Source organism: Taeniopygia guttata, chromosome 4 (genome assembly GCF_048771995.1).
Source record: "Taeniopygia guttata chromosome 4, bTaeGut7.mat, whole genome shotgun sequence".
NCBI lineage: Eukaryota > Metazoa > Chordata > Aves > Passeriformes > Estrildidae > Taeniopygia > Taeniopygia guttata.
This window is the reverse complement of record NC_133028.1, coordinates 39041456-39057529: the sequence shown is the minus strand read 5'-3', so window position 1 is coordinate 39057529 and position 16074 is coordinate 39041456. Positions and strand designations below refer to the sequence as shown.

General features: G+C 37.3%; 1 protein-coding gene across 2 annotated transcripts; it reads left to right on the top strand.

Annotated features, from left to right (window-relative positions):
* Window positions 1–15715, top strand: TMA16 (translation machinery associated 16 homolog). Of its 2 annotated transcripts, none has more exons than XM_002199037.6 (7): window positions 1–142; window positions 1262–1374; window positions 8060–8097; window positions 8897–8981; window positions 9435–9583; window positions 14049–14091; window positions 15473–15715. In XM_002199037.6, the coding sequence occupies exons 1-7, from the start codon at window positions 140–142 to the stop codon at window positions 15642–15644; spliced, it is 603 nt and encodes a 200-aa protein (XP_002199073.1). In that variant the 5' UTR covers window positions 1–139; the 3' UTR covers window positions 15645–15715. The 2 variants fall into 2 exon arrangements, with proteins under 2 accessions (XP_002199073.1, XP_030127291.1); XM_030271431.4 differs by lacking the exon at window positions 1–142 and adding an exon at window positions 4023–4093.
* The last annotated feature ends 359 nt before the right edge of the window (window positions 15716–16074 follow it).

Below are 16074 nucleotides of genomic sequence, written 5' to 3'. Positions count from 1 at the left end.
CGTGACACTACGCGGCCCCTGATCAGGTTTCATTCCGGCCGCGCCGCAGCTGCGAGCCCGGCCCGCCCGCCCGCCGGCCGCGCGCGCGCCCGGAGCGCTGAGGCGGCTGCACCGCGGCGCCGGAAGGAGACTGCTCGCCATGGTGCGTGTGCCGGGCCGGGAATGGGGACGGGAATGGGGACGGGGACAGGGACAGGGACAGGAGTAGGGGTGCGGGTGTGGCTCCCGCAGCCTGCGCTTCGGGGGACGGCGGTGGCTGCTCACACGGTGCTCCCGGCCCCTTCATTCCCTCCGGGAGCGGCCCCACCGCGTCCCTGGAGAGGCGAGCGCAGGGCCCTGTGGGCCGATACCGGCGGCGAGCCGAGCTTGCACATAAAAACTGCTGCATTTCCTCCCCGGGGGTTCGCGGCCCTCCCGGCGGCGGGGGCAGCGCGGTCCGCCTGTGGAGCAGCGGGGAGTGCCGCCGCCCGAGATTCCCCGAGGTGTCAGAACAGCTGCGTCTTTGACACCATCGCTTTTTTCGCAGCGCTAAGCACTGATGTTATGGCATCAGTGCTTAGAATTGACAGAGAATTGGATGTACTATAGTGTCCGTTTACTGATGGCCATTTGTTATGATGCAGGAAAGAAACCCTGCTTTAAGGTGTTTCTTTTAGGCGCAGTTAAATAACATATTACTTCATAAAGCATTCAGTTCTCTTCAGACATTTTCTTAGCAGAAGGTAGCATAACTCAGAGTAGTATTACCGTGCTTTGGATATTCGTGAGTGGTATTCCTTCTCTGTGCAGTATGGAGGGGTAGAGCAGTAAAGCCTCTGGCTGCTCCCTGGTGTGAAGTATTCCAGTGATCTCTGGGGAGGAACAAGAAAATCGCTTTTATTGCATTGTTCAAATTACATGAGGCTCTTGTCAGAAACCCACATAGAAGCTCGAATGGGGACATTTTTCTGCAGAGGTACTGAGAGCTAATATTAGTTTCCTAGCTGTGGAGTTCTACGAAGTAGATATTCTGACAGTAGTCACTATGTAAGATTTCTTACAGCATTTCCTGTACTCCAGTGGTTTTGTTACAGCATGTAATAGCTTCAAGTACTGTTGTTTTTGAAGTGAGTGAAATTAATAACATGTTACTGAAAGGTAAGGGCTTTCTTAGCTATCAGTGCATGACCTTTACCAGTCTTTACCATGGTGTGTACTTCTGTCTTCCCTTTCATGTTTTACTCAGCCTTGTTAGTACATAGTATCTTTGATGTCTTTTCAGCCAAAGTTACGAAAACCTCAAGGAGGGAAGCAAGAGAAAAAAGTTATCCATCCCTACAGCAGAAAAGCTGCACAGCTTGCAAGGGAAGTACACAAACAGGAAAAGAAAGAAAAGTAAGTTGACTGCAAAACCTCGGTTTTGATCTCTCAGATCAAAGAATAACATCACAATTTATACTTTTCATTTGTGGTAGTGGACATGGACTGTTATGCTGATACAACCACAAGAAAACAGAAAGGCCTGTATAACAATATTTTTGCTGGGCCATGTGAAGTGACAGGTTTACATGCATTAAATCAGGTTATACAGAGTGTGTAGTTCTGCTGCTTTACTTTGCATGTTGTCCTTACAAGTCAGATTTCTTGCCTTTGATAATCTGAATAGCACAATGCTGGTGATTTCACATAGAAGTGAGTCACCTAGTTTGACTACTTCAAGTTCAGTAAGAATCCTGCTTAGGGTCTAGCTGCTTCTGCTAAAACGCTGAGTTAATAGAAAAGAAAACCCAGAAACCTTCCTGCAGAAGACAGACTTCTGAATCAAACTGTACAGTTAATTTCTCTCTGGTGGTTTTGTGCTGTTCCATGGCAAGCTTGTTTTTCTGCTTTTAAGTTTTACTTCCCCTTCCCACAGAGGGAAAAGACAGCTGGTGAAGACTGGCCTTTGAATTACATTGTCTCAGGTTGCTCATTTTTATTCATAAATATATTTATTTAGGAAATTACTAAAGCTAGCTTAATGCATTTTCCATCTAGGTAAAGTATAGCACTATATAAACGATATAATGCAGTATAAACTCTAGTGTCTGGATGGACCGTGTGAGCTGAGCCCAAATACTCATTTGCCTGAAGGTGTTAAATTGGAAACTCCTGGTCCAGACACTGTGCAGGTTTATTGTTGGGATTGATGTACAGCCTTATCCACAGCAGTTGCACTGTTGCTTTCACTAGAAGAGGGGCCTTTGCTGCCACAGTGGGGTCATGTAGCCTCCAGCAGGGCTGCTGCAAGAATTCACAAGCAGGATGTGTTGATTGGGCAGTTTCTTAATGTACAAGAGGTTTTCCCTGATGTTTGATATCTTTTCTGTGCTCTCCGACTATTGATAGTACATTTTTATTGCAAATTATTTTCCTACTGCTAAATTGACCACTTTGTCCCCTAGCTCTCTCACCTGGTGTCATAACAACTGCTCACAGCTCTTAATCACAAAAGATGACTTAATCTTACTTGATTCACAGTGCTTGCATTTGTGACTTCACCATACAGAAAAACATGCACAAGAAAACTTAGTGAGGGAGCAGTACTTACTGATTATTCGTTATGACATGGCACACTCAAAGCTTTTAGTGACAGTCTTCTGTGGTTAGAGTTACACTGATATGGACACCAGTGCTGATGTTTCTTCTTGGAGTGCTATTTTTTCTTCCTCTTGCAACAGCAAAAAGTTGAAAGGCCCTGCTGAAAGTGAGACAATATCCACTGCTTTTCCCTCATCCATTCAGGCAGTTGTTTCATCATAGAAGCCAATCAGGTTGGTCAGACATGACTTATCTTTAGTAAATTCATGCTGCTATTCCTGATCACCTCCTTGTTGTGCATGTGGGTGGAGATGGTTTCCAGAATGAGGTGCTCCATTGCCTTTGCACTGATTTAGGTGGGGCTGACTGGCCAGCAGTTCCCTGGGTTCTCCTTCTTGCCATCTTGGAAGACCAGGGTGACATTTGTTCTCTTCCAGTCCTCAGGCTCCTCTCCTCATCTCGACAACCTTTCAGAGATAATCATGAGTGGTTTAACCATGGTGTCTGCCAGCTTCCTTGGCACTCATAGATGCATCCCTCAGGGCCTATGGCTTTGTGGATGTCAAGTTGGCCTGGGTGTTCTCTAACCCAATCCTCCTTTGCCAAGGGAAAGTCGTCCCTTCTAACATTCCTTAACCCTGGTCAGAGATTCCTGAGGGCTGCTCTTGGCAGTGAAGGCCCATGCAAAGAAGATGTTTGGTATTTCTGCCTTCTCTGTCCTCTGGTGCCAGGGTCCTCCTCAATTCAGCAGGAGGCCTACATTAGCCTTAGTTTTCTGTTGGTCGCTGATGTTTTTGAAGAAGCACTATCCTTGCTATTTCAATCTAGGCTGATTGTAAAAGATGTAACCTTTCATTTTGCATAGGGATACCATTCCACCAAGAATAGTGTGTCAATTCTGACTATCCACAGCATATTGTGATAGCAAAATTATCTTAGATTTTGTTTCTTTATATCTTAAAAATAAGATTTATACATCTTACACTTCTGGGGCCTGAACAGTTAACTAACATTCTGTACTTTGTAGATCACTTTTGTTGTGGTTGTAAATCAATTGCATGAAAAGCATCCTCCAATTCTCCATTTTATTTCCTCTATTGTCTTGGCTTGAAGAGCAATTTCATTTGAAAGACATGAATAATGTTGGTTTTTTTTTTTTTTCCCCTTAGTGTTTTTAAAAGAGTTGTTAAGGGTTCCAATTTCTTTTAATCTCTATTATCTAAACTATCAATTTGGTAAATTCTCAGTATTTTTTTTAAATATTGGAAATTAAATATGTGTTGAACTTTTTATTGTAATGACTTAGCTTTCAGTAATGGTGAAGCTTGGATTCATTTTGCATAGCTCTGAAAAAGACAAGACAAATTTCTGATGCTGTGAATGGAGGAAAACTTTCCACTCCTACACTCTCGGGAAAAAGAAATAGCTCACACCAGTTTTGTTCTTCTGCATTGCTTCTGCAGGTCTATTAAATGTCTTTAAACAATTTTCCAAATTGCTTCTATTGAATGACAGCCCTCTTCTCTGGTGGAAGGTTAGTACATCATTTGGTGGTAAATAGAAGCTGCCTTGTAATCTCTACAGAATTTTGTTCCTTAGTCCTGTCTACAAATCCAGCATTTTTTTGACCATGCTTGTTATTGTGTAGAAGTAAGTTGTCTGAAGTATGAATAGGACACAAAACTAGAAATGGAATTATCTAGGAGTTCACTAGGTCTGAGTAAAGGGGGTAGTTTCTCTGTACAGGCTAGTGCACTTCTGCAGAATGGAAAAAAGTATTCAGTGGATGTAGGAAGTCCATAGAGGTCATATGTACTGTTTTTATTAAGCACCTTGCCAGAGGGTGCTTTAGTTGTGGCTGGCTAAATTTATGCAGTAATACTTTTTGAACATACATACATTTTATCTGTTGATTACTATTTAACACAAAGGTATAGAATGTAGGAAACCCTTGAATGGTATGTTACTGGAGGATGAGAATATGTTATACAGAAGTATCAGTGAGTGTTTTTGGGTTTGTGTGGTTTGTTTATTTTGTTTTAATTGTTTTGGTTTGGTTGAGTTTTGTTTTTTTTTCCTTTGGTGCTTGTCTGGAGACAGAATTCCTGACTGGAGACAGTTTAGGCTTCTATTTGCTTATTCACTTTCCTATAGGATGGAGGGAAGGAAATAACTACTGTGAATGTTCCTGTTTATGTTAGACAGAAAGGACAATTACATGAAGTTATGAGATGCATATTGCAGTATCTTTTGCCCAAACTAGATAGTAAAAAAGGGTAGACATTATCCACAAGGAATTTCAATATTTAAAATGCAGCACTGGGAAAAAGGAAGGAGAAGTTCTGCATTAAGTCGCAGAAGTCTTTTATGGGCTCCATTGTCCACTCTTCACTGCAAGCATTCATAATGAAATATGACAGTAGTTATAAGTTTACTGTCCAGAAACTGTGACTGCACAACAAAAGACCAATCTTAAGCATAATAAGAGGAGACAGACCAATTGCTTTTAGAAAATTGGCTACAATTTTAAATCATCTTGTTCACTTCAATTACACCTTTTTCTTGCCTGCATCCATCTCCTCTCAATTCTCTTCAAGGTCTAATGAGCAGCAACAACTTCCAGTGTATTACTACCAATTTATTCTCTCTTAATCTACATGTGAGTTCTTATTCCTTTAGGCAGCTTGTTTGCTCTGTTAAATAATTACATGGATGTTTTTATGAGACAGCCATAGCTGCTTCACTGGCAGTAGTAGAACACTGACTTTTCTACACTTTAGGAAATCTGACCATAGTGGAAAATTAATGAAATTTCTTTAGTAGTGATGTACTAAAACCAGTCATGTTTTCCTGCAACTGCAGAAATACCTATCTGGTTCTGGTAGCTGAAGCTAATCTAGCTGTGCTTTTTTTCTGTAATTTTCCCTCCTGAGTCAAAATAGACCCTTTTTATTGTGCATGCACGATAAACTTCTTAGGAGTCAGTGCATTTTTATTACAGATAAGCCAGTCTAATACTGACATGCTCTGAGATAATATCTAAGGAGGTGTTACAGTGATGGGGTGTGAAGCGACCTTAGGGGTAAGCAACTGTAAAATGTCTCCTGGTAGAACTCTGTGTGTGCTTTTTCTGAGGTTTTCCCCTGTCTAGCCTCCTAATCCTTCTTGACCCACTCTGCTTCTCCTTGCATTGATTGCAGCAGTGATGCTTTGTGACATGCTCTTGCAGATTCTTCATGAGGAAGTAAAAAACTGTTAGCTTTTAAAATTATTTATTTTGAAAAGCCTATCTTCAATTTTCAGAGCTATAGATGGCCTTTGTATGTGTGGATATTATTGGGGAAAAGTACTGAGTTTGTTATCTGAGTTGGGAAATACTCATTGTTAGTATTTAGAGTAGAACAGTTGAATACAAAATCTGAGATAAAAAGCTGCTGAAGGAACATGTAGAATTTACTATTAAAGTAAATAAAAAAACCTTTAAAGTAGACATCAAGAAAACTACTAATCATTCTTATTAATAATCGTTGCCTAAGCAGAGGATTTCTGGAAGGCGGGTGAAGAAGAAAATCATCAAGAAACAACAGCCTGCCACAAGATTGTGTCCCTGGTCTTACTCTCTCCTTCCCTGTACAAAAGCTATTACTCATTGTGTGGAAGGGGAGGAGAGGAAGTTTCTTTGACTCACCTGATTTGATTAGCCTCCCTGCTAATGCTATTGTCTTCTAGCAGTCACTGAGGTGAGGTTTTTATAAAAAGTACAATAAGGCAACATCTGAGCCTATCATTCATTATTTCTCATACTGCAGTTAGTTGTGTGTACTAGGAGATTGAAGGTTTTTCATCCAGAAGAAAATTGTGGTTCTGTACTTCGCTGCTTTGATAAATAAATGTTTTATGGCCCTAGCAGGAGCAAGTGGCAGTTTGTGATGTTTCAGAATGTAGATGTGAGAAATTATCCTGTTCGGGCAGCTTTCCTAGATGTCATTGTCATTTTCTCCATGGAAAAGCTTTGCAGACAGGCTTGTCTGGCAGTGTTGCCTTGTAGGGTTCCCAGCAGGGATTGCTGATGTGGAGTTCCACTGAGGGAAGTATGTGTCCTTTTCTGGATGCTGTAACCGTCCAAAGCTCTCTGCTGTAAATCCTCTGAAGATAAAAGCCTGCCCAGGTTTTATTGATAGCTTCTTCTACACATGCTGGGGTATCCATAGAAGTAAAAATTTCTTTGATGTGTTAGTGGAATTCTTAGCAGTTCACACATGCTGTGCATTTGCTTGTACGTGGCTTTTAGACAGTCTTCAGAGGATGAAATATGTCTTGAAAAATCTAGTTGTTATTTAATAATATAGGTTTGTGGACAAGTGACACAAGTGTGTTTGTCTCTGGAAAGGAAGGGTTTATCTGTTGATCCCAGTTTTTGTGGTAGGTGATAGATTTCTGTGCTCTGAGTTACTTCAGTTAGCTCTAAAATGCTCATTAAATTTTACAGAGTAAAAGGAATTTTATAAAAGGAGCACAATAGCTTTGAACTGTGATGAATTTTAGCATTATTTATTCTCTGTCAATTATAGCCTTTATGACTTACTTAATCTATTACTAATTTTCCTATTTAATAATAATAATCAAAAGTCCATTTATCAGAGGTCATTGAATATATACACTGAATATTCATGGCTAGGATATTTTTTCTGGTGACAAATTTCACACTTAGCCCAAGAATGTCTTGTTTTCCTTTCTGGAAACAACAGAACATTGCAACATCCTTTGATGCAGATGGAATCTGACACCTTGAGGACAAAAGAGCATAAAACATGGGATTTCCTGATAGAGAATTTCTTTTTTTTGAGAAATCCTAATAAGGATGAAAATTAATCCCAAATAGAACTGTGTATCCACATCCCATAGAGTACAGAAGGCTTTTCAGTATCCTGCCAAAGATTCAAATGGACTTGTGATTCAAGTACTGTGAGAGACAGAGTTGGGTTTTTTTCCATCTTGTTTAATTAAGTTGTTAGTTTTGGTATCTTAACATATTAACTTACTGTTTGCTAAGGACAAGGTTTAATTATTACAAGTTTTAAGGTAACAGAATGGTATTTTTCACATTGCATGCTTGATTTGCAAGAATGCAATGCAGTGTAATCTCCCAACTCATTAAACATACCAGAAGAATATCAGAAATATGTAAGAAAATTGTGACAATGCGGCTCTTCGGTATAATTACTTTTGTTGCACTCTGAGAAAAATGTTCCATCTTTTTTTCTTTCAAAAAACTTTTTAGCTTAATAGGTAAACTGGACAAATTTCAGCTAGTAGTTTTACTGCTAGCTGAAACAGAAAGAGTTTTACATTATTTGGAATTTGTCAAATATTTCTGTTTGAAATTATACCTTGACTTTCATTGTGACTGAAAAAAACCCCAACTTTTTGAGAATAAAATTAAGGTTGTTGTTTATATAGTCCTCAGTCCCGGCTAACACATCTATTTTTTCTCTGCTAGGTTGAAGACTGACAAAGCTTTGCGTTTAAGTATTATTGGTAAGCAGAAACTTCTGTTACTGAGTACAGTATTCAGTTTCTTAGTAGAGATTCTAAGTTTCACCAACTTTTTAGATGTCCAGTTAGAGCTTCTTTTTCTATAATCTGATTCTCCAATCTTCAAATAGACTGGGTTGAAACACTGAAATACCTGACGTCCACTTAATATATACAGGATTGAATTTGGGGATGAGTATAGCTAATCTTTTATGAGTGTACACAACAGCAGAGAAATATAGACCAAATGAGTATTTTGTACATCTGTACACATATTTTTTTGGCCTCCAAGCTTTTTATAATTGCTTGTAAAAGAAGATGATATTTATAGCTTAAAAGACACATTGTGTGTCTAAAGACACATTGTGCAAGTAAATTCAAAACTTTGAGACACAATCTGAGATACTTTTCCATATGATTGATCCTGCAGCTTTTCAATTTAACCTGTTTAAAAACAGATTTGATGATCCGAACTTTTACTCAAGCCATTGTGTTGTTTTTTTCCCCCTAAGTTTCCTTCCTAAATAATTGATATAGTGATATTTTAATTAATTTCTAGTAAAACAAAGCCTAGCTTTTTTTTTTTTTTTTTCCCTGTAAGGGAGGTATAAAATAAATCTGAAATTATGTGAAAATGTTTCTGTTACAGCTGCCTTCATACCTGGTACCCACAGTATCAGAGTCTGTGATGCCATTCAAAATCTTGAAAAATGGGGGGCACAATTAGAAACTTTGAGAAACTTTAATATGTATTGATGCTACAGTGGTGGTGTAACCATTAATATTAAGTTTATTCTTGTAGGAGAAAAACTGCAATGGTTTCAAAGTCACCTTGATCCCAGTAAAATCGAGTACACAAAGAAGGAAGCTGGTGAACTAATTGAAAAGTAAGACTGCTGTTAAAAACAAGATTAAAAAGCTTGACTTGTCTTTAAAAATAATGTGATGATGACTCAGAGGAGGATTTTTATATATTGTAAATTATAATATCAAGTAGTTGATTCTGTTTCCAGTGACAAATATTGATAGACATATATAGTCATACTAGAATTATTCAAGTAAGTAGTTTTATTTTAAATGATTGAAATTTATCCCTAGTTTTGTAGTGTGTGGAGGACCTTAAAAGATTTGGGCAGTGTAATCACATGCATTTTCTTGTTGGGTTATTTTGTGCCACCTGAACACGCAGATTTCATATTCCTTACTCCTTGCGTCTCCAATAAATAAAGAAAATAAATTAGAAAATAAATCCAATTAGTAAAATAATTTATCAGAGTAATTCTGTTCTGCAATTTTTTGGTATGACTGCATCTACCTTTTATGCATTTTATTTATTTCAGTTATATGTGTCGATTCAATGCTGAATTGGAGCAGATTGAATTACAAAACAGTATTAAAGGCAGACAAGGAAGACAGCATGGTTCACGGGAAACTGTCATCAAGCAGACAATAGAACGTGAAAGACAACTCTATGAGGGCTATGGAATAGGTAGGTAAAAGTATTAGAAATAATTCAGTCCTCACACCTGCTCACAAGGCCAGAATCTAAGCAAACTTTCTAGGCATTGTCCTTATTCTCTTTTACCTGGGATGAGGGCCATAGTGAAGAAAAGATGGTGGAGATCTGACTCATACATTCTACTTTTGCCTTTCTTTTTGCATCTTCGCTAGTACTGCCTTTTCAGTGCAGGCATATATAACCTATTTTCCAAACTAAAGTGAGTTTTCAATGCACTTGCCTTGAATTCTGTACAGCAGCTGGTTGGACCCTCATTTAGTGGCTGAAACTAGGCTGAAGGGAAGCAGCAATAGTTTGGTGAAATAAGGAAGAAAGACAAAGAGATAATGAAAGTTCAAAAAGCAGAGTTGTTTGGGGATAGTCAAAATAAGCAGTGAAATGTTTGTATTTTGCTTTAACCAATAATATGCATGTTGAAGCTGAGTGGTGAACTTGGCTTTAGTGTTAAAGTATTATCCAGACATGACTGGATGATTGGTCCTTCTAGTAGTAAAATATGTTGTGTAAAACATAAAAAATCTACGTTATTCTGTAGTTAGGATTCAAAGCACAGCAGGAATATGACACAATATTATGTGTCATATTCCCTGGTCAGCTGTCCCAGCTGTGTTCCCTCCCAGTTCCTTGTGCACCCTCAGCCTCCTCACTGGTGGGCTGGGGTGAGGAGCAGAAAGGGTCTTATCTGTGCGAGCCCAGCTCAGTAATAATGAAAACATCCTGTTTTCATCAACACCATTTCCAGCTAATCCAAAATACAACCCTGTACTAACTAGTGTGAAGAAAATGAACTCTACCCCAGCCAAAATCAGCACACCCTGATATGTACTGCACAAACCAAGAAAATTAATAACTTAAAAATTTTGCCAGTGTGGCCAGCAGAGGAATTTAAGAATATCTATATGACTTCATGCATCATCTTTGATGTCTTAGAAGGAGGGGGAAAAAGTAATAGGAATATTGATTCTGTGATTGTAATCAAACAGCTTAATTGTAGAATGTATTATTTTTATTTTTTGCTTTTAAATTTTAGTTCTTTTTTTCCTTAGTGCTTTATGGAAAGCTGAAAGAAAAAGGCAGTAAGGCTAGAGAAAAAGATGTCAAATGCACAAGCAAAACATAAAAATAATGAAGAAGCTAGAAATATTGTAGGCAAAATTTGAGTTATTATAGAATTAGTAAGTAAAGCATTCAGAGAGCACAGTGCAACTTCACATATTAAATACACTTTCAAATCATTCGTTATTTGTTATCACAGCTGCTGCAGGTTTTGCTCTCTGTCTAGGACAGTGTTCATTCAGAGAAAATAGTTGCTGCTAAGTACTATAGCAACTAAATACTGTAATTAGAGATTGGGCATAAATGGAAATCAGCTGGAAACAGTGCTTTTATGCCTCTAGCTCATTATTAATCCTAGAAGCTTTATTGAGTGGAGCTTTTATAACTGACTTAGATTTGTTGGGTTTTTTTGTCCCCTGTTCTTGAACTCAGTTATTTCTTGTATGCATGTGCATTTGCTATGAAGAGACTGCATAGTATGTATTTTTTTCATTTGGGAAAATCTACTAAAATTTGATGCAGTCTGTTTATATCATAGAATAAATTAGGTTGGAAAAGACTTCCAAGATCATTAAATCCAACCTTTGACCAAACACCACCACGCCAACTAGACTATAGCACTAAGTGCCACATCCAGTCATCTATTGAACACTTCCCGGGTTGCTGATTCCTCCATCACTTCCTTGGGCAGCTCATTCCAATGCTTAACACCCTTTAAGTGAATAAACATCTGTCCTGATGTCCAACATCTTCCCTGGGTGTAGCTTGAGGACATTTCCTCTTGTCCTGTCAAGGATATATGTAAATGAAAAACTAATCCTTTACAAAATGCAAGCATTTGTTTACAAAAGTGGCAGACGTCCCGAAATATTGTAAATTTCAGCCTTTTTTTAAACAAACAGTAGCTATACAGGGAACATCAGTGATGTTGTTGATGTTTAGCAGCTCCTTGTCCTTAGTCCTTAAATATATCTACAATAGTTTTACTGCAGTTATCTTCCTCTTGTTTTCATTTTTGTGTATTTGGGTTTTCTGTTTAATCTGGTTTTACATGTTTATAGCAAAGCTATTGAAAGGCAATGCTAGATATTTATTTATTTGTAACCCAGAGTCAGTATGCTTTCAGTGGAAAAGCGTGATAATTATTTAATGTGAACATCATCTATTTTTGATAATTGCTTCTAATTACCTAGCATGTTCTCTCAGATACATAATACTAATATTGGGGGAAAGTGGCTTTTAAAACTAAATACACTAGTTTTATTAATTAGTTCTGGAGGCTTCACACTACAGGGAAATCAATTTGATTCAGATGAAAGCTGTATCATTTCTACATATCTGCTAATGTAACTTCTGTACTATACAGTAGCTACTATTTTCTGTAGTGATCATTATTGTGTAACTAAGTAATTTTTTGCTTAAAGAGCATCTACAGTTTCCTTCTTTTTAAAAGGCTGTTTGTTCATCCACAAAAGAAAGAAAAACTACCTGAAAGGGTCAGAAACATTAAAAAATGTTTGCTTATGTTTACATCTTTCACTGCTCTTTTCCTAAAATCTATAAATTGTTGACTACTTTGTCTTAGAAATGCCAGACAATCTACTCCCCAAAATACTGTCTTCATTTCTGTGCCACTGATTCTTGTTCCATATTTCTCTTACATTTTTTTCAGTCTTTAGTTCAGAAAAACATGCTCCTATGACTTAACATTTTAACGCAAATGAAGGAGTTCACAAGCAGCAGCAAAAAACATGGCAGTGTTGCATGCTAAGGAGATGCAGCTGAGTTAGGCAAGTGTTACTAATCCAGCATAATTTAGAAAATCAGTTACTGTGCAGTATATAATTACTTTATTTCTACACACAAATTCTATTCTTAATCTTGCAACTCGGTAGTTTTTATTGTGTAACATATTGTAAACACATATGTAACTGTATTAAAAATGTTGCCACTGCCAAAGCAATAAATATGCCAGTGACAAATCTTGGTTTGTCACAGAATATTCTCTCAGAGTGCTTGTATTCTCATTATGTTGGTGAGCCCTGGATAGATAAACATTATCTGATGGTATAAGCATTATATCTGATGATATAAACATTATCTGCCAAACTCGCTGTTGACATCACCACATGCACTACTAGGGGCAAATGGAGTAGCACTAATTGCTCTTTGTAAAATACCTGGGAGAAGGGAAGAACTGCTTTCTCTTGTGGGAGCTGGGATGTTCCAGCCTTTGGCACTGTGCTTCCATGAATGCAGTTCAAGGGACTGCAAAGAAAGTAAGAGCAACCATGGCTTTGTTTCAAAGCTTTATTGGGAAGGATGGACCTAATGTGGCATGGATAGTTGGCATGGATTGTGGCATGGAACCAAGGAATCAACAGACCAAAAAAGCATTAGGTAAATGTTTCTTTGCCTTGCCTTGCTCAGCTGTGAGCAGTATCACCTCATCTGTTTACTGAGGAGAGTCTGCAGAAATCACTGTAATTGTTATCAAAACATTTTGCATATATTATTGTTCTTCAGTTGGTAACTTCATAACCAGTTGTGAAAGGAAGGAATAGTTTTCTGAATAGTAAGGATTGTCTGGCTACAAAGATAAATGGTACAGGTATCATCATCCTATGTTTTATAGTAGCAAAATCATCCATAATCCTTCATTGATAGCATGATTTTATTTAGTCCTGTAAAACTTGAGGAAATTGATAGATGAACAAAACCAGAATTCTTTGTTCAAGGACAATATAAAAGTTGCTGAAATGTCACAATTTTAAGAGCTAAAATAAAGTGGATTTAATGTTACAGAGGTAGAAAACATCTGTCTTGTTTAGAGCCTGTTGGCTGTGGAATCTGTACAGTTCATAGACAGTAATGAGGTGTTTTATACTGTGGGAAGGTGTCAAGGCTCCTAAGGTATAAATCTCCATAAATTAGTGGTGATGTTAAACACAGGCTGCTTGTAACACTGCAGGACTGACCAAGAAAAGAATAACACAGAATGGCAAAGCAGCTTTGGCATCCAATGTAAAAATCTGCCTAAATTTATAAATTACACTATTTTAGGAAGACTTTGGCTATTCTGGAAGGAAAAAAGCAAAATGGTCTGTTCCGCAGGTCTCAATACAAAATATTTGCCTTCCTTTTTACTAGCAAAGGTAATATAGATATGTATGTATTATTGTTTTATTTGTATTATTATTTATATTTATTTTATGTTTATATATGTATAGTGGTTTCTTTTAGAGCAGTTTGGTTGCAGTGAAAAGGAGGTATGTAGCCATTTTGGTTAGAGGCCATTTAGCTCACATTTATTCCTTTGAAACGAGACTCACTTGATTAATTTAACATATCTAATAGAATTTAATTTCTTTCCTATTAGAAATTCCAGACATTATGAACAGAAAGCATCTTAAATTTTTCAGGTATGTTTTTTCTTATCACTGATAATCTGTTTATGCAAAATAGTGTTTCTGAAGTTCACCTGTTGTATGTCTTTTTTCAAAAAAAAAAAGGAACATAGGCAAAACTGCAAAGGTATTTGTAATTTGAAAAAGCAGAGTAGGTATGGCACTGCTATTTTGGCATTTCTTAGTTGTTACAAGCTGAACACCTGTGCCAGTTATTAACTAAAACATTGGAAGATTTAGATTCGACAGTTAGAATGCCATATCCATAACTTACATAACTTTTTTTCTCAATCTTAGATAATATTTTACCTAAAATTCTGACTTCAGCTGTTTACAGTAGTGTTGGTATGTGTGTATATATGAGTTGAAAATCTTAAATGAATTTACAACTTGCATTCAGTTAAAAGATCTGGGAGCTGTGAAACTTGCTGCTGGCTCATCTGGGCCAGCATGTTGGTATGTCCTGGTAGTAGATTGAGTGAGCATTTTTGCTGACAGCTCTATCAAGTGAAATAGTTTAAAGGAAGAAAACAAAACCAGCTTAGGAATGCTTATTTTGCAAGTAATGCTGTATCACCAACTTGCAGGGATGGTATGTAGCCAGAAGTCGTACTTACAGGATGTTGGAATAAAGCCAGAAATTCCAAAGAGAGACTGCTGTATTTATAAATATGCAATTGACTTCTTAAACAGGGACATCAGATAGAATTGTTGTTGTATTGCTTTGTTAAAGGAAAAACATATCTTATAATTGGCAAATATTGTCTTTGCCCTTGAGAAAAATTATCCATGAAGTGCACTTACTATAATCAAGAAAGCATTCTATTAAGTGAGTACTGGCTTTGACTTCTGTTTAAAACAACCTGTTCTCCTTAATGCAGCTCTTTGAAATAATACACTCACCATGTGAACTAATGCTTACTAACCCTTTGTGTTCTCTTGAAGTTAGTCATACAGCATGTTAACATTTACCATAAAACACAAGGGACTTACATACATGTGATGTCACATATGCAAATCAAACATCCAGATGAAGAAACTCTTCTGACGTGTTTTTCTGTTGCTTACCAGACTGCAAGTTGAGTAAGACAAACCTAAAAGCAGGTGGCCAAAAGTAAATGAGGGTACAATAAGTCTGTGGGAATAAAGTATATATATATTTGTTTCAGAATATCACATCTGAAAGTACTTATTTCTTCATAGAGAAATTACATCTTCTGTAGTGTACAAAATCAGGTGAAATCTTTGGTGCTTATTCATACCATAGTGGGACAGAGGATAAGTTAGAAAAGCAGCCTCACTTGAGTTAGCATCTTCTGAGGAAATGTGAATTAACTCTGCCATTCCTTCCTGTCTATTGGTAATTGGTTTTCATTACCTATTTTTTCTCTTTAAGAGAATGGGATGGTGATCTGAGGAAACTGCCAAACATCAAAATGAAAAAGCTCTCAGCTAAGGATGCTGCCTGCAGTCACCCTGAGGTGACAGATGCAAAAGCAAAAGAAGACTTGAATGAAGAAGAAGAGGTGGGCCCTGACGAGCACCAGCTGATTCAAGAGCTGAAATAGTGAAGGGAATTGTAAGAAACCTATTTTAATTTTCACTGGAAACAAAAATAAAATTTAACTATATTTCTAAAGGCTTTAGTGTTTTTTTTTATTATTTGTCTACTTATGGTAAAGAGTAAACAATATTACTGGATAAAGTTATATATTACTGGATAAAACCTTTTGACTATAAATAAATACTTAAAATCTTAATTGTGTAAATTTGTCTTGAAATCCCCCAACTAGCTGAGTACCTTTTCTGTCTAGATTCAGATTGGAATACTTTGTGGTCAGAAATCCTTACCTTTTTGTGGTAATTGCAATAATCTGTTAAACATGAGGAACTCTTCTCTTGTACCTTCTTTTCTTTGAGAATCTGTGTCAGGATCATAGAGATCTGGAAATGCTTCAATAAGATGCTGAGTATTTTATATTTTGTCAAGAGAATTCG